Below are 14633 nucleotides of genomic sequence, written 5' to 3'. Positions count from 1 at the left end.
TTCTAGGAATATTTTCTTTTTTTTTTTTTTTTTTAAGCTTTTTTTATTTATTCGACAGAGAAAGACAGCCAGCGAGAGAGGGAACACAAGCAGGGGGAGTGGGAGAGGAAGAAGCAGGCTCATAGCGGAAGAGCCCGATGCGGGACTCGATCCCGTAATGCCGGGATCACGCCCTGAGCCGAAGGCAGAGGATTAACTGCTGTGCCACCCAGGCGCCCCTCTAGGAATATTTTCATTTGTTCTAGATTACCCAGTTTGTTGGCATACAGTTGTTCATAGTAGTATCTTATAATCTTGTCTATTTCTGTGGCATCAGTCGTATTATCTCCTCTTTCATTTCTGATTTGAGTTATTTGAGTCTTCTTTCATAGTTCATCTAGCTAAAGATTTGTCAATTTTGTTGATCTTTTTAAAAACAATTCTCAGTTTCATTGATTTTTTTTTTTCCTGTTGTTTTTTTGTTCTGTCTTTCATTTATCTCTGCTCTGATTTTTATTATTTCCTTCTTTCTGCTAGCTTTGGGTTTAGTTTGTTCTTTGGTTTCTTGAGGAATTATGTCTCTTTATAGTCCTTTTGTTTGAATCAGAATCTAAAAACAAGACCCATATACTGTATATGATATATTTCTTAAATCTCTCTAAGTCTATAAAACATCCTCCCCTCTTTATGTCATTTATTTGTTCAAGTTATCTGAATATTATATCTTGGTATTTCCTACATTTTGGAATTGTGGTGGTTAACGTGTTGTACTGTCCCTCATATTGTCTGTGAACTGGTAGAGCTAGAGATCTATAAAAGGTACAGCTAGAGGCTGGATAGATTCAGGTTCAACTGTTTTTCTTTTTTGGGCAGGAAGACTTCATTGATTTCAATGATGATAAGACTGACTTACGGGTCCAGTGTCAAATATTATCATTTCTTCTGTGTTTACTAACTGTGGTTCTTCTACAAAGAACTCTCCTCATCAGGGGCGCCTGGGTGGCACAGGCGTTAAGCGTATGCCTTCGGCTCGGGGCGTGATCCCAGTGTTCTGGGATCGAGCCCCACATCAGGCTCTTCCGCTGGGAGCCTGCTTCTTCCTCTCCCACTCCCCCTGCTGTGTTCCCTCTCTCGCTGGCTGTCTCTCTTTGTCAAATAAATAAATAAAATCTTTAAAAAAAAAAAAAGAAGAAGAACTCTCCTCATCAATTGGTTACTCTGAAAAGGACTATAACAAAGGCAAGACAACTGTCAGAATAAAGAGTTGTGCCCCCAGCAAACTCCAAGGATGTCCAATAAGCTCTTCTTTGGGGTAGGAGGGAATATCATGAATTTGGCTCTTTTCATGTGTCTGATGTGTTTCAGTCCACTGAAGTGATAAATCTTTTTTTTTTTTTTTAAGATTTATTTATTTATTTGAGAGAGAGGGAACAGAGGGAGATTTAGAGGGAGAAGCAGACACCCTGCTGAGCAGAGCCCAAAGCCGGGCTTGATCCCAGGACCCTGAGATCATGACCTGAGCTGAAGGCAGACAGTTAACTGACTGAGCCACCTAGGCACCCCTGAGTGATAAATCTTTTGATGCTCAGAATCTCCCACCTTTGGCCGGTTGGAGCCAAATTGCTTCTTTATCATTTTGTTGTGACCACAATGGTTTTTGATAGTTTTAGGCTTATTTTGTACATATTCTGCCCTAGACTTGGACTAAGTAATTTCTTGAAGGAGCTCTGGTTCCTTTTCGTGGGGAATGTTTAGAGACCATAATTTAAGTGCTAGAGGAGCTAAGTGTTACTAGCTAGTGTCATTTCTAAGCTGTTTCAGTGGCTATTGCTAGGAAATACATATTTTTTTAGAAAGAAAAAAAATTGTTAGTTATATTAGTATTTCCAGTTGAAATAGCAGATTATGAGCTTTTTAAAAAAATAAACTTTATTTTTTAGAGCAGTTTTAGTTTCGTAGCAAAGTTGAATGGAAGGTACAGAGATTTCTCACAGAACCCTGATTATAGGGTTTTTACTTAATTTTCTCTGATTTTATGTTTGTTTCTGTTTTACACTGAAATTTTTGGTTCCTAACAACTAATGCAATTACTTATTTACTTTATCCTACTTACATATATTATGGATTCAAAATAGCAATAAAATATTATTACTAGGATGAAATCTACTGGATGCAGTTTTGTTTGTTCATTTGTTTTACCTGAATGCAGTTTAAGATATATTTTTATCCTTAGGCTAGATACCGTCAAAATACTATTTCAAATTCACTTGAAATGATTCTTTCCTGTGTGGAAAGAAAGTTAGGTCTGATTTTAACTTTTGAGAATTGTTTTATAATTTTAAAACTTATTTTTATTTTTTTTAGACTATGTACTTTCCTTTTCTCTGAGCTGAGGAGGCAGAATTAAATCTGTAACTGCCTGTGAATCCTGGAGGATTGGGAGCTGGTCCCAAGCTGTGTTCATTTCTCCTCCATTCTGCCATTTTCCTTTCTCTTCATTGTAATGTGTGCTCCGTTGTAATTTATACTCTTCAGCCACTGTCTTTTGGAATGCTGGACAAAAATCATTCTGGAACAAGACAGGCATAAATAAATAACAACACTGATAAAAATAGAATGCATGAGCCATTGCAGGTCATCCACAACTTCCCCCAGAGCCATATCGATTGTCACCATTCCCTGTGGCTGTTTTGCTTCTTCAGCTTGTCTGATGTCTGGTGCTTCCGTGACACTGGATGTTTGAAAGGCTCCTAACTCTGACACAATCAAAGTGTGTTGTATAGTCATCTGAAATACCCCTCTGTCTTCCTCTTCTGTGAGCTGAGGGATCTGGGAAACCCAGGTGTATAAACACCTTTCCATCCCTATCTTCTCCACTCCCGGTAATCCCTTGTCCCTCAGCCCTAGGGCACGAGCAGCCTGGGAGGGTTGGGTCTCTGCCACTCTGGAACTGAGCAGCTCATGGTCAGGAATTCTCCAGGCTCTTGCGCCTCCGGGGTGAGCGAAAGGGCATACAGGGTGCCGGGGATGCGGATCCTTTGAGTAGGTGCTTTACCAGAGACACACTGAAGGGCTTGAAGATGTAGTGTCTTCATATGGTCAACATAACCCCTAACTTGTGATGCCCCTGAGCTCCTTTTATTTCTTTGTTCTAGGAGAGGATGTGCGTAAAGTAATGTTAATATAATGATTTTTAGTCCTGCGTATTAGGAAACCTGGGGAATGTTCACCTTACCTGGTGACATAAATATTGGTATTATGTTTCGTTTTCTTAAAGAAACGCTTATTTACCACTGAAATAATTTAAACGAAAGAAAGGACTTTAAAAATGTTACATAGGACAGTATTAGGTCTCTGCTGTGTAATTGGTTCAAGGGTATTTTGTTTGTACTGCTGTCTTTTTTCTCCAATATTATTTGCGTTATGTACCCAGGGGTCTTGGGAAGGTGTGTGCTTTGCCTTGCTTGCAATTGCTTTTTCTTTTATAAGTTTCTGTGACCTCACGCATTGTAAACACTGATGCTACCACACTCCTGCACATGTGAAATAAAACTGTGGCTCTTCAGTATTCCGTTCCCGTGCCAATTAATTTAGAAGGGGTGGAAGCTGCCCACCGGTCAAATTTTAAGTTGTTTGTATTTTGGGGGAATATGCTCTGAAAGCAGGTTCCCTCTTCCCTTCTCCCCCGACATTTCTCAATTACCTTACTTCTTCTTCTTCTTATTATTATTATTATAATTCTTCATTATGTTATGTTGGTCACCATACAGTACATCAATTACCTTACCTCTGACAGAGGTCCCACAGCTCAGAGATACTAAGGAGGCTGGCCCTTTTAGGCGGGATCCTCTCAGGTCCTTCAATGTGGGGAGGGGTCACATTGGAGACCCGAGGCGGATTTTCCCTATTGACCTTGGCTGTGACAGTCACCATTTGGAAGCTGTCTCTTAGGTCATGCTGCTTCCGTGGCCGTCCCTGTCACTCCACTCTGTGCTGCTTTTCCAAGCCTCAGTTTCAGAGACTTGTCATTGCTCCCTAGGTCCAAGAAACATGATGTTGTTTATCAGACCAGTGTGACAGCCCATGGGATGTGCTGATGACCAGGGTCTCTCATGGGAGAGAGTGAGGCAGTTAGGGGGGCCCTGGGACAAGAGAGAGAATGTGTACTGCTATCCTGCCCACTTACAGACAAACTGCTTTTGATCCTTTCTGCTGATGGTTTTGAAAAGAGTAGAACATTAGCCACAGACCAAACGTCAAGGGCTGCATTGACTGCTCCGGTTATAATACTGCACCCACACGGCAGGTGCCGCTTGGGTTTCCCCTTGGCTCAGTTAGTAGCCCACCATCATCCACCATGATCTGTCTGCTTTTTGCAGGGGCGCACATGTGATAGGAATAGGGATATGATGAGAATGTTTTGTGAGTCTTTGTGGAACGGATATGAGGATCTGCCGTTCTGGGAGGAATTGTGGGCTTGCTTCAGATTTATCTTGGGTCGAGGTGGGGAGTGGGCACTTCCCCGATTTCCACTTGGCTCTTCCCTCCATAATGCCTCTGACTGACGGTGTGGGTTCTGGGGGCTAAGTAAAACCATCCCAGTTTGTAGTCAGGACCAGGGAAATCACCATAGGACAGGCCCTCTGACTTGTTGGACCCACGTAGAAAGACCTGGGCTGTGGCTCCCTTTCTCCCCAGTCTCCTAAAGAGCAGTGAATGCCATCACATTTCAGAATACCCTGGTATGTCAGCTCAGGTGTATCCAACCAACCCCAGAGGGTCTGGGGGGCCATTTTCCTGAGGATGCAGGTGCCCGAGTCCTATTGGGAAAGGATTAGGGGACTATTCATTGTGTGTACTGGAGTGGCATCACAGGGTTCTTCCTCAAGGGATCTGTCTAACCCTCTCTTCAGTCAATTGGCTGTTTGTTGGAGAGGCTGCCCCAGAGCTGGGAACTGGAGGAAGGAATCAGAATTTTCCATTGCAGTGGCTGACATCAGCCTGTTGCTCATGAGTTCTTGATTTTTTTTTCCTTGTTAGACACATCAGGCAGCACCCCTGCTGGTTACCCAATCATCCCACCCACTGGAAATGCTGTGGTTTATGAGGCTTTGCCTGAGATCGCCACTGGTCGACACACCCTGGTTGCACTCTGGCCTAGCTGGTCGTTGTGGTGGTTATGTGGTCCCTCTCTGGTTATGCCAGAGTCTCGTCATTCTTAGTGCCACAGCAGCATTTTCTGTCATCCCTCACTTACAGAGGACAGCCTCACTGGGCTTCTGGAGGTTGCCGGGGCCCTCCTCAGTAGTGCATTCCTTCCTGAAGGGAGTGTTCTCTGGCCTGTCCTGGGGATATAGTCGGGTGGTGGGTTGTCTGGTCACCATTTTTACATTCCCATCTCTTTGAGACATCTCACACATCCCTCGGGATGCCAAGCTCATCCCGGCATCTCCACCTCGTTCCCCATAGGCCAGCATCATGCCCAGGTTCCAGGGAAATGGGTTCCAACAGCATTGGAACTGGGTTAAGATACCTTTATCAAGGTGGTAACTCACAGGTCATGGGAAAGTGCACTGTGTCCGTAAACTTCCCTCTAGCCGGCCTTACATTCTGCCCCTCAAGGTCCTCTCCCAGTGTACCCACATGGTTAACTCCTGAGCCTTACCCTTCTGGCTGGAGACATAGTCTCTTTAAATATGGCCACAGAAACTTCCGGCATCACAGAATGCCTGGAGTGGATGTTGATCCCATCAGGCAATCTTTCTTCAAAGCTTCCAAATCTGTTAATAAAAATCAGCCAACTTCACAATCCTTGTAATTACCAGTACCTACCACCACCAACCCCATTCCAGGGGTAGAGCTAATGTCGATGCCAACTCCTCCACTTCCACCTGTACCTCCTCTTGGTCCTGACTACAAACTGGGATGGTTTTACTTAACAGCCCCCAGAACGCACACCGTCAGTCAGAGGCATTATGGAGGGAAGAGCCAAGTGGAAATCGGGGAAGTGCCCACTCCCCACCTCGACCCAAGTCCAGCACAGATGAGGACCTTAGAATTGCATAATGTGGGGTATCACCACCCACTTTAACACCACGGTAGGGTTCTTGTTGCTGTTTGATGGAAATGAGAAATCCAGGTATAGCTTCACAGCCTGAGGGTCTGCTGTGTAGGCCGATCCTGGTACCCACTGTCTTAATTTGGGTTCTTTTAGAAGCAAAACGTGAAACAAGGGCTTGAGTGCGGGTGATCTGAGAAGTGATCCAAGAATGCAGGCACAAGGCACAGGTGGCAAGAAGCAGAAGTCTGTATGTGGATATATCATGGTTCTCGCTGTGGGCAGTAGGGCCAGGATTCTGCCAGGATCTCCTGCAAGGTACACAGAACATCTCCAGCATTGTCTGCCTAAAAGATGCAGCTGTTCACCCCCGTTGGTTGAGGGTTTGCCCGAGGGGCATGGGCACCCCAGCACTCCTGGATCCTGGGGCGAGCAGGTTCCTTTGGTGGGGCAGGTAGGCACAAATTCCCAGGGTGTGGGTCTGAGCTGAGACACTGTCAGAACAGAGCATACTGAGCTCACACGACTGTCCATAAGGGCTGCAGCTGACATAGGTACGCTTTAAAAAACACTTCTCAACCTTCTCTTTTTACTCTTTATGTATCAAAGATCTTTCTGCAAGGTCAAGAGCATCTCATTAGTCTCAGGAGCTACATAATACTTTATGGTGTGTATGTGCCTATGCATACATTCATGTACAATGCCCTTACCATAGAAACCATAATTTATTTCATCAGTCCACTTTTTAAAAAATATTTATTTATTTATATATAGACAGTGCACTTGTGTGCCTGTGCATGCATAAGCAGGGGGAGGGGCGGGGGGAGACGGAGAGAATCTTAAGCAGACTCCCCGCTGAGCATGGAGCCTGGTGCGGGGCTCGATCTCATGATCCTGAGATCATGGCCTGAGCCGAAATCAGGAGTCCGTCGCTCAACCCACTGTGCCAAACAGGCACCCCTCATCAGTCCACTTTTTTTTTTTTAAGATTTTATTTTATTTATTTGACAGAGAGAGAGGCAGCGAGAGAGGGAACACAACAGGGGGAGTGGGAGAGGGAGAGGCAGGCTTCCGGCCGAGCTGGGAGCTGGATGCGGGACCCTGGGATCATGACCTGAGCCGAAGGCAGATGCTGAACAACTAAGCCACCCAGACACCCCCATCAGTTTAAGTCTGTACAGCATGATGTTGTGATTTACATATATTGTGAAATGATCACCACAGTATGTTCAGCTAGTGTCAGTCTTCTCATATAGATACAATGGAAAGCAAAGAAAAAAGGAAGAAAAGGAAAAAAGTTTTTTCCTTGCGATAAGGACTTGTAGGATTTACCCTCCTTTTTTTTTTTTTAAGATTTTATTTATTTATGAGGGGTTCCTAGGTGGCTCAGTCACTTAAGCGGCTGCCTTCAGCTCAGGTGATGATCTCAGGGTCCTGGGATTGAGCTCTGCACCAGGCTCCCTTCTCATCGAGGAGTCTGCTTCTTCCTCTCCCCCTGCTCATGTGCATGCTCTCTCGCTCTCTCAAATAAATAAAATCTTAAAAAAAAGATTTTATTTATTTATGAGAGGGGGCAAGGAGCAGAGGGAGAGGGACAAGCAGACCCCATGCCAAGTGCCAAGCCTTACAGGGCTCAATCCCAGAACCCTGAGATCACAACCTGAGCGAAACCAAGAGTTGGACACTCAACTGACTGAGCCACCCAGGTGCCCCAAGGATTTATCCTCTTCACAACTTTCTTATGCATCACACAGCAGTGTTAACTGTGGTTAACCATGTTGTACATTTCATCTCTAGTGCTTATTTATCTTTTAGCTGGAAGTTTGTACCTTTTGAATACCTTTCTTCAATCCCCCCTTCTTTATTTGTGTCAACATTTTATTAGGAAACATGTTCACACATAGAGTTGAAAGAATTTTATACTCACCATCCAGATTCTACCATTAACATATTACTATCGATCTATGCCTCCATCCACCCATCAATCCATCTTATTTTTTGGATGTGTTCCAAAGTAAGTGGCAGGCATCGGTGTACTTTCCCCTCCAAGCATGTCCTCTATCATTAATTAGAGGTGAAAATTTCTTTGTAGCTCTGTTTCCCCATAAGGTAAACTTTACATACAATGCAATATACAAATCTCAAGGGCACCCTTTGATGAGTATTGAGAAATGCACACACCTGTATAATCTGAAACCCGTATTCAGCTAGATTACCATTACCGTTAGAAGAAGGCTCCCTCATGTTTCTTACCAAGCAATATGTGCCTTGCCCCCCCCCAAGGCAACAACTACTCTGATTTTTTTCGCACCATAGATCAGATTGCCTGTTCTAGAGCCCCCATATAAAGGGGCTCATACAGTATGAACCTTTTGCATAGGGCTTCTTTCACTCAGCATGACAATTTTGATGCTTATCCATATCATTGGCAGTACCAATGGTTCTGTTTTATTGCTGAGAAGTATTCTATCGTATGACCACACCAAACTTTGCACATCGTTTCTCCTGTTGATGGACATTTGCTTCCAGTTTTAGACAATTATGAATGAAGCTACTGTGAACATTTCTTACAAGTCTTTTCATGAACGTATGGTTTTGTTTTTCTTACAACCAAGAAAAAGGCTTTATTTTGAGGTACAACTTGGTTTAAACAGTGTTGCAATTAAAACAAATACACGAATGAACAAAGAGAGAATACCATGTGTCTATATCCAGCTTCAACAGTGATCAGCTTTGCTGTGTGCCTCTGCTCTTTTGTTTGCTTTTTCTTTTTCATGTGTAGTAACCTCAGAAGTTGTGTCATTCCACTCATAAAAACGTCTGTCTGTATCTCTAACTGATGAGAACTTTTTTTTTCTGTTGTGCAATCAGCATGCCATTGTTTACCCAACAGAATGAACAGTAATTCTTTTAATTCCACCTAATGCCTGGTCTCTGTTCAGATGTTCCCTGTCTCAACATGGGGGTTTTTTTGCAGTTCATGAGAATCAGGATCCAAACCAGGTTCCCATGTTGCATTAGGGTCATTATGCCTCTCAAATTCTCTTTTATTTTCTAACAATACTCTCTTTATTTTGTTTGATTTTAATGCCATCAGTCTGTTGGAGCAACTCTATCATTGGGCTTCGAGAATGTCCTACCTTTTGGATTTGGCATATTTTGCTTGCTTGAGCTATCCGTAGACTAAGGTTTGGTTGAGTGCAAGTTCATTAATGAGGACGGCTTCTAGGTGGGGCTCTGCTTCCTGTTGAATCACAACATGAGGGACCTAATGTCTGCTTGTTCCAGTTTTAAGAGGCTGACATTGAGCAGAGGAGTCATGTACATGTAACTCACAGGTGTTAATATCCATGCAGTCTTTAATTTCCCCCACTTGATGCCTCTTTTAAGTCTGTCTCTCTTTTTTTAAACGCCCCCAATTTTTCCACCTGAGACCGTGGGAGCCTCTTCAGGTTAGCCCCTGTGTCCTACATCCAACCACCCCCTCGTCCTGTGGGTTCCACCTCCTGTCCACTGCCTACCTCACTGCTGCCACCAAGGGCCATGACTCTGTTTCCTTTTCGCCACTTCAGGAAAAGGTCAGAGTGCCTGACATTTGAAACCGCATGTTTTCACGTGGTCTTCTGTGTAAGTTGCTCCCCGCAGCTCTTGGCATAAAGCCCAGGCCCATGAATGTGGACGTCAGGGCACATTTGGTCTGGTCCATTTTTGCTTCAGCTCCCTGCCGTGCGCTGTCTGTACTGACATTCTAGGGCTCCTTCTCTGCACCCCACACACTGTCTCCTCCTGTGCCCTTTGCCTCGCCCAGCTCCTCCTCACCCTGGGGCTTAGCTCAGACCAGAAGTTCCCAACCCTGGCTGTACCTGACATCATCATCTGGGCAGTTTTAAGAAATGCCGATGCCTCCACTCAAGATCAATTAAAATCTGAACGTCTGGGGGTGAGGCCTGAGTTTGCTATCTTTAAAAGTTTGCACAGGTGATTCTGATGTGTGGCCAAGGTTGAGAGCCAGACTTCCTCCATCTGGGAAATTTGTCCTCATGCCCCACTCCCGGTTACATGCCCTTTATCACCACTGCAGCATTCTGCTCTAACCCTGACCCCAGCTTTACTGAGGTATAATTGATACTAATACTGTGTAACTTACTGTGCAGCATCATGGTGTTGTCCTTACTTTGTCTGGGTCTCACGATGCTGGCACCCGGTCTGTTCCATGTGACATGGAAGCTTCATGTAGAATCATTTCTACATGTATGTATGTATACATATACATGTATATGTATATATTTGGCTGTGGCCACATCTGTGTGGCTCCCTCTGATATTACTCAGCACATAGTAGGTGATTGATAATACTTGTAATTGGACGATAGGGAGATATTTGGACTGGATTCTGGGATTGTTTGAATGCAGGGGTGGTGCTCCGCTGAGTGGGACAAAAACCAGAGTCCATTGTCTGCTAAGATCATGTCTCAGCAACCTCCTCTGCTCCTCTGAGCCCCTTCCCCTAGACGAGTGGGCTACAGACAGCCCTCTGCATTTCCCAGTGGCTTACCCCCTTTCTACCTGTCCAAGGAATTTCCCCATCTCATACACCACCTCTGAACTCACAGAATGTGGAGGAAACCCTTTTTTGGCACCTAATCTTATATGTGCTGTGAAAATGTTTTTGAAATCATTGGGGCAACTGGTATAAGAAGTAACTTTTATATTTTTCGTTTCTTCAGGAGTTTCTCGCCTTTGAATGAGAGTTAAAGCCTTGTTTACGAGAAGAACAAAGTGGTATTAGATTGGTGCTCTGGCCCTTTTTTTAGAAATGATTCTTACATTATTTATTTATTTATTTATTTATGGTTAGCTTTATTGAAGTGAACTCACATACAGTATAGCTTTCCATTTGCCCCTGAGCGATCTACTCTGTGTTGTTTAAGTTTCCATCACAATGCTTTAACTCCCTAGTTGGATTTCAGACCAGGTGTGATCTAGGACTTATGCTCTTAGAGTTGCTTCCAGATATGGCTTCAAGGGAAGCCTCCAAAGCTGTCATGGACTGTGGTGCTGCTATGAAAAAAAGCTTTTTTTTAAAAAAGCCTAAAGTTGGGGTGCCTGGGTGGCTCAGTCATTAAGCGTCTGCCTTCAGCTAAGGGCGTGATCCCGGCGTTATGGGATCGAGCCCCACGTCAGGCTCCTCCACTGGAAGCCTGCTTCTTCCTCTCCCACTCCCCCTGCTTGTGTTCCCTCTCTCGCTGGCTGTCTATCTCTGTGAAATAAAAAATAAAATCTTTTTAAAAAATTTAAAAAAAATAAAAATAAATTTAAAAAAGCCTAAAGCTGCACAAGGAATCTTACCAACAATGGAGGAAAGCAATTAACCGGTTTCTCCGCTGGCACCTGTGACCCCTCGCTGCCTTTTTGCATCCACCAGAGGGCAGTGTTCTATTCTACCTAACCTTCGGCTTCCCTTTCAAATGCTAGCATTTTAGCTTCTGAATTGATCCCCAGTGTTTCTCGAAATTTGATTTGCCTAGATTTTTTTTAATTTTGCTAGAAATATGTGTTTCATTGCAACCCAGTAGAGACACACATCAAATGCAACTCTGTATATGTTTATATTACAAAAGTTTCATAAAATAATACTTGTGCAGTACACTGATATTTTCTATTCTCTTTCATTTAAAAAAGTGCCAATCAAAAAAAAATTTTTTTAAGTGCCAATCATCACTCAAATTAGGTTCATGATTCACAAATTGGGTTGCAGCCCGTAATTTGAAACATACTGCCTTAGAGTTCATTTAGTCTGACATCCTGGGTGTTTATGGAAGCAGAGATGCAGTTAGAGAGGGCGTTTGCCTAGTCACTGCAGGACGTAGAGCCCCAGCCGGGACTTTAGGCTTCTCATCTGTTGCTTTCAGCCCAGTGACATGACTGTCAAGGTACATCTAGTGCTCCAACTGGTCACAGCCACAGGGAGGGAGGGTATCTATGTATGTGTTCTACTCCCAGCACACTGGGCTTTGCTATACCAAGAAGAGAGGCACCTCCAACAGGAATATAGCTTCTGTGTCTCAGCCACCGATTGTCACACTGATGCTGGTCTCTGGAAGGTAAACCCTTTGGAGTCCTGCACATGGGTCCTTCCTGATGATTTTGGTTGCCTGGGTGCACTAGCCACTGGCTTCACAGTGCTTTGTTTTATAGCCCAGAAGCCAGGCATTAACTCCATCAGTAAATTCTGCCAATGAAAGAGGCAGGTAGCCGTTTGCCATGGTCAGAGTGTCTGCTTCCGAAATGCAGAAGGTGGAAGTTCTCATGTGGTCCCATCCTTGCTCTGTAGAAAGCTTCCCAAAGGACGTTCGAGATTGACTACAGTCACAACCGCTTCCTGAAGGATGGCCAGCCCTTCCGCTACATCTCGGGAAGCATTCACTATGCCCGCGTGCCCCGCTTCTACTGGAAGGATCGGCTGCTGAAGATGAAGATGGCCGGGCTGAACGCCATCCAGACGTAAGTAGGAAGCACTGGGCTCTCCCCTGGGCCTAGACACCTGTACCTGGAGAGAGGGCGCGGCTGCATTTCTCTGTGCAGCTAGCTCTTTCCTTCTTCAGAATGGGACACAGCATAATCTTGTGTTCTGGGAGGGGCTTGGCAAGAGCTCGATTGGATTAACTACTTCTTCCGCTCTTGAACTTTGTCACTGGAAATCATAAAAAATGAACCTCCGCTCAAAAAGGCAAAGGCGAGTTACAGTGATTGAGCATTTATCTTGTGCAGGGCGCTTTCCATGAAGGATTCCAGTGCTTCATTCCCATTTACAGCTGGTGAAACTGAAATCTACCCAAGCGCCTATTTTTGGCCAGAGGTCTCCCTAGAGTTTGAAGGTAGTGGTGGTGTAGGCAGCCAAGCTTCCCTCGGCTCTTGGGGGCATATGCCACGTTAGGTAGATTCCTGAAACCCAGTTTCTCTTTGTGGTTCTGCTGGGGTAATTCTATAGCCTAGAGTTACAGAATTACCCCAATAACTATCTCTCATCTCTTCTGCTGTTGCATGGTGACTAACTTGGGGGAAAGTTGGGGTGGCTGGCCACTCTGGTTTTCGCACAACTGATGAGGATTGCTGATAGCCTTTTCAAGATAAGGGGTGAGAAGAATGCAGAGGCAGATTCCTGGGGCCCTAGGGACCTACCTGCAGTTTAACACTTACCTCTGGGGGACCACGGCTATCTGTCCCAGGGAGCCCTGAAGCCATGGGATTGTGGGAAAAGGCCACGAACCAGGGGTCATCCAGAGACCTATGTGATGGCAGTAGGTAGCTTTGTAATGCAGTTCGTGGCCTATGCTGAAGGAAGCCGGGGGAACTGGTAGAAGTTTTTGTCACTTTACTTCCTGCGTGCCCTTCCTGACAAAATCTTTTACAGGAGGACACAGGGGTCAGAGGTTTTTTTTTACTTTTCTTAAAAAGCATTTTCAAAAAAATAAGTATACCTCTTATTACCTTAGCATAGATTTTTTCATTTTCCCTCAGCCTTACACAGGCATACCTGATTTTTACATAGTAGTAATTCATGGTCATGTAATTCTGTGTTTTTTTTTTAAGTCATTAAATAGGAATGGGTATTCTTTGTGGGTCATAAACTTAAACCAAGTTTGGTTCACTTGGGTAACTGCTGAGAAAACTTGAAACAAGGCCTGTTTCCCAAGGGGCTGCTAAACGGAGCTGTGTGAGTGTCTAAGGGTTTACACTTCTACCGCCAGTTCAGAAATTGCTGGATTTTTGAGCTTTTTCCAAGAAGGGACTGTGTGTCTCGGCAGGTACGTGCCCTGGAACTTTCACGAGCCCCAGCCAGGACAGTACCAGTTTTCTGGGGAACACGATGTGGAATATTTTATTAAGCTGGCCCATGAGCTGGGACTGCTGGTCATCCTGAGGCCTGGACCCTACATCTGTGCAGAGTGGGACATGGTGAGTACGTCTAGACTGGGCTCTGCCTGGCTGGTGCGTCCCAACAGGGGTGGGCTGACGGGCAGGGGTCTGGGGGAAAGTGAGGTAAAGCAGTTTAAGTAAGTCTCTAACTCCAGATACGGCTGAGCCTGTGACTGTAGCCAGCACGGGTGTCCTTTACTCGGGAGGTGCCTCGGCAGGGAGGACCCAGTAAGGGTCAGAGGCACGTGTCCTCCTTTGGTGCTCGCTCAGGTAGCTCTGTTGCCCCACCGTGAAAAGCAGTTAATGGTATGGGCTCTGGTTCCCTCATAAGGTAGTGGTGAAGTTAAGTGGAATAATCTCTACAAAGGCTTTGATTCTCCAAACACTGCATTCATGTGAAGTCATCTGACTTTCACTGTGTTACAGTTTCTAATTTCCTTGAAAGTTATAAACCAGAAAGCCCAGTTCATATCCCTTCTCTGTGAAACTTTCCTTCTTTTCCCTCACTGCCAAGAGTCATTCCTATCTCCTCCGCCGTCCCCAGACCTTATAATGGCTTTTCTCTTCTTCTTTTCTCCCCCCCCCCACCCTAGGGAGGATTACCTGCTTGGCTATTATTAAAAGAATCTATTATTCTCCGTTCTTCGGATCCAGGTAAGTTGTCACAGGTGTCTCGA

At 44.7% G+C, this 14633-nt stretch overlaps 1 protein-coding gene across 3 annotated transcripts in view; it reads left to right on the top strand.

Moving 5' to 3' along the window:
- Positions 1-14633, top strand: part of GLB1 (galactosidase beta 1) — an 82606-nt gene that overhangs the window by 10265 nt on the left and 57708 nt on the right. For all 3 annotated transcript variants that reach the window (XM_040636996.1, XM_040636995.1, XM_040636997.1), the window contains exons 2-4: positions 12371-12540; positions 13845-13995; positions 14550-14610. In XM_040636996.1, coding sequence (XP_040492930.1) covers positions 12371-12540; positions 13845-13995; positions 14550-14610 — 382 coding nt within the window. The remainder of the gene's footprint in view (positions 1-12370; positions 12541-13844; positions 13996-14549; positions 14611-14633) is intronic.

This window comes from Ursus maritimus, unplaced genomic scaffold (genome assembly GCF_017311325.1).
Source record: "Ursus maritimus isolate PB19 unplaced genomic scaffold, ASM1731132v1 scaffold_20, whole genome shotgun sequence".
Taxonomy (NCBI): domain Eukaryota; kingdom Metazoa; phylum Chordata; class Mammalia; order Carnivora; family Ursidae; genus Ursus; species Ursus maritimus.
This window is presented reverse-complemented; position numbering and strand designations above follow the sequence as displayed.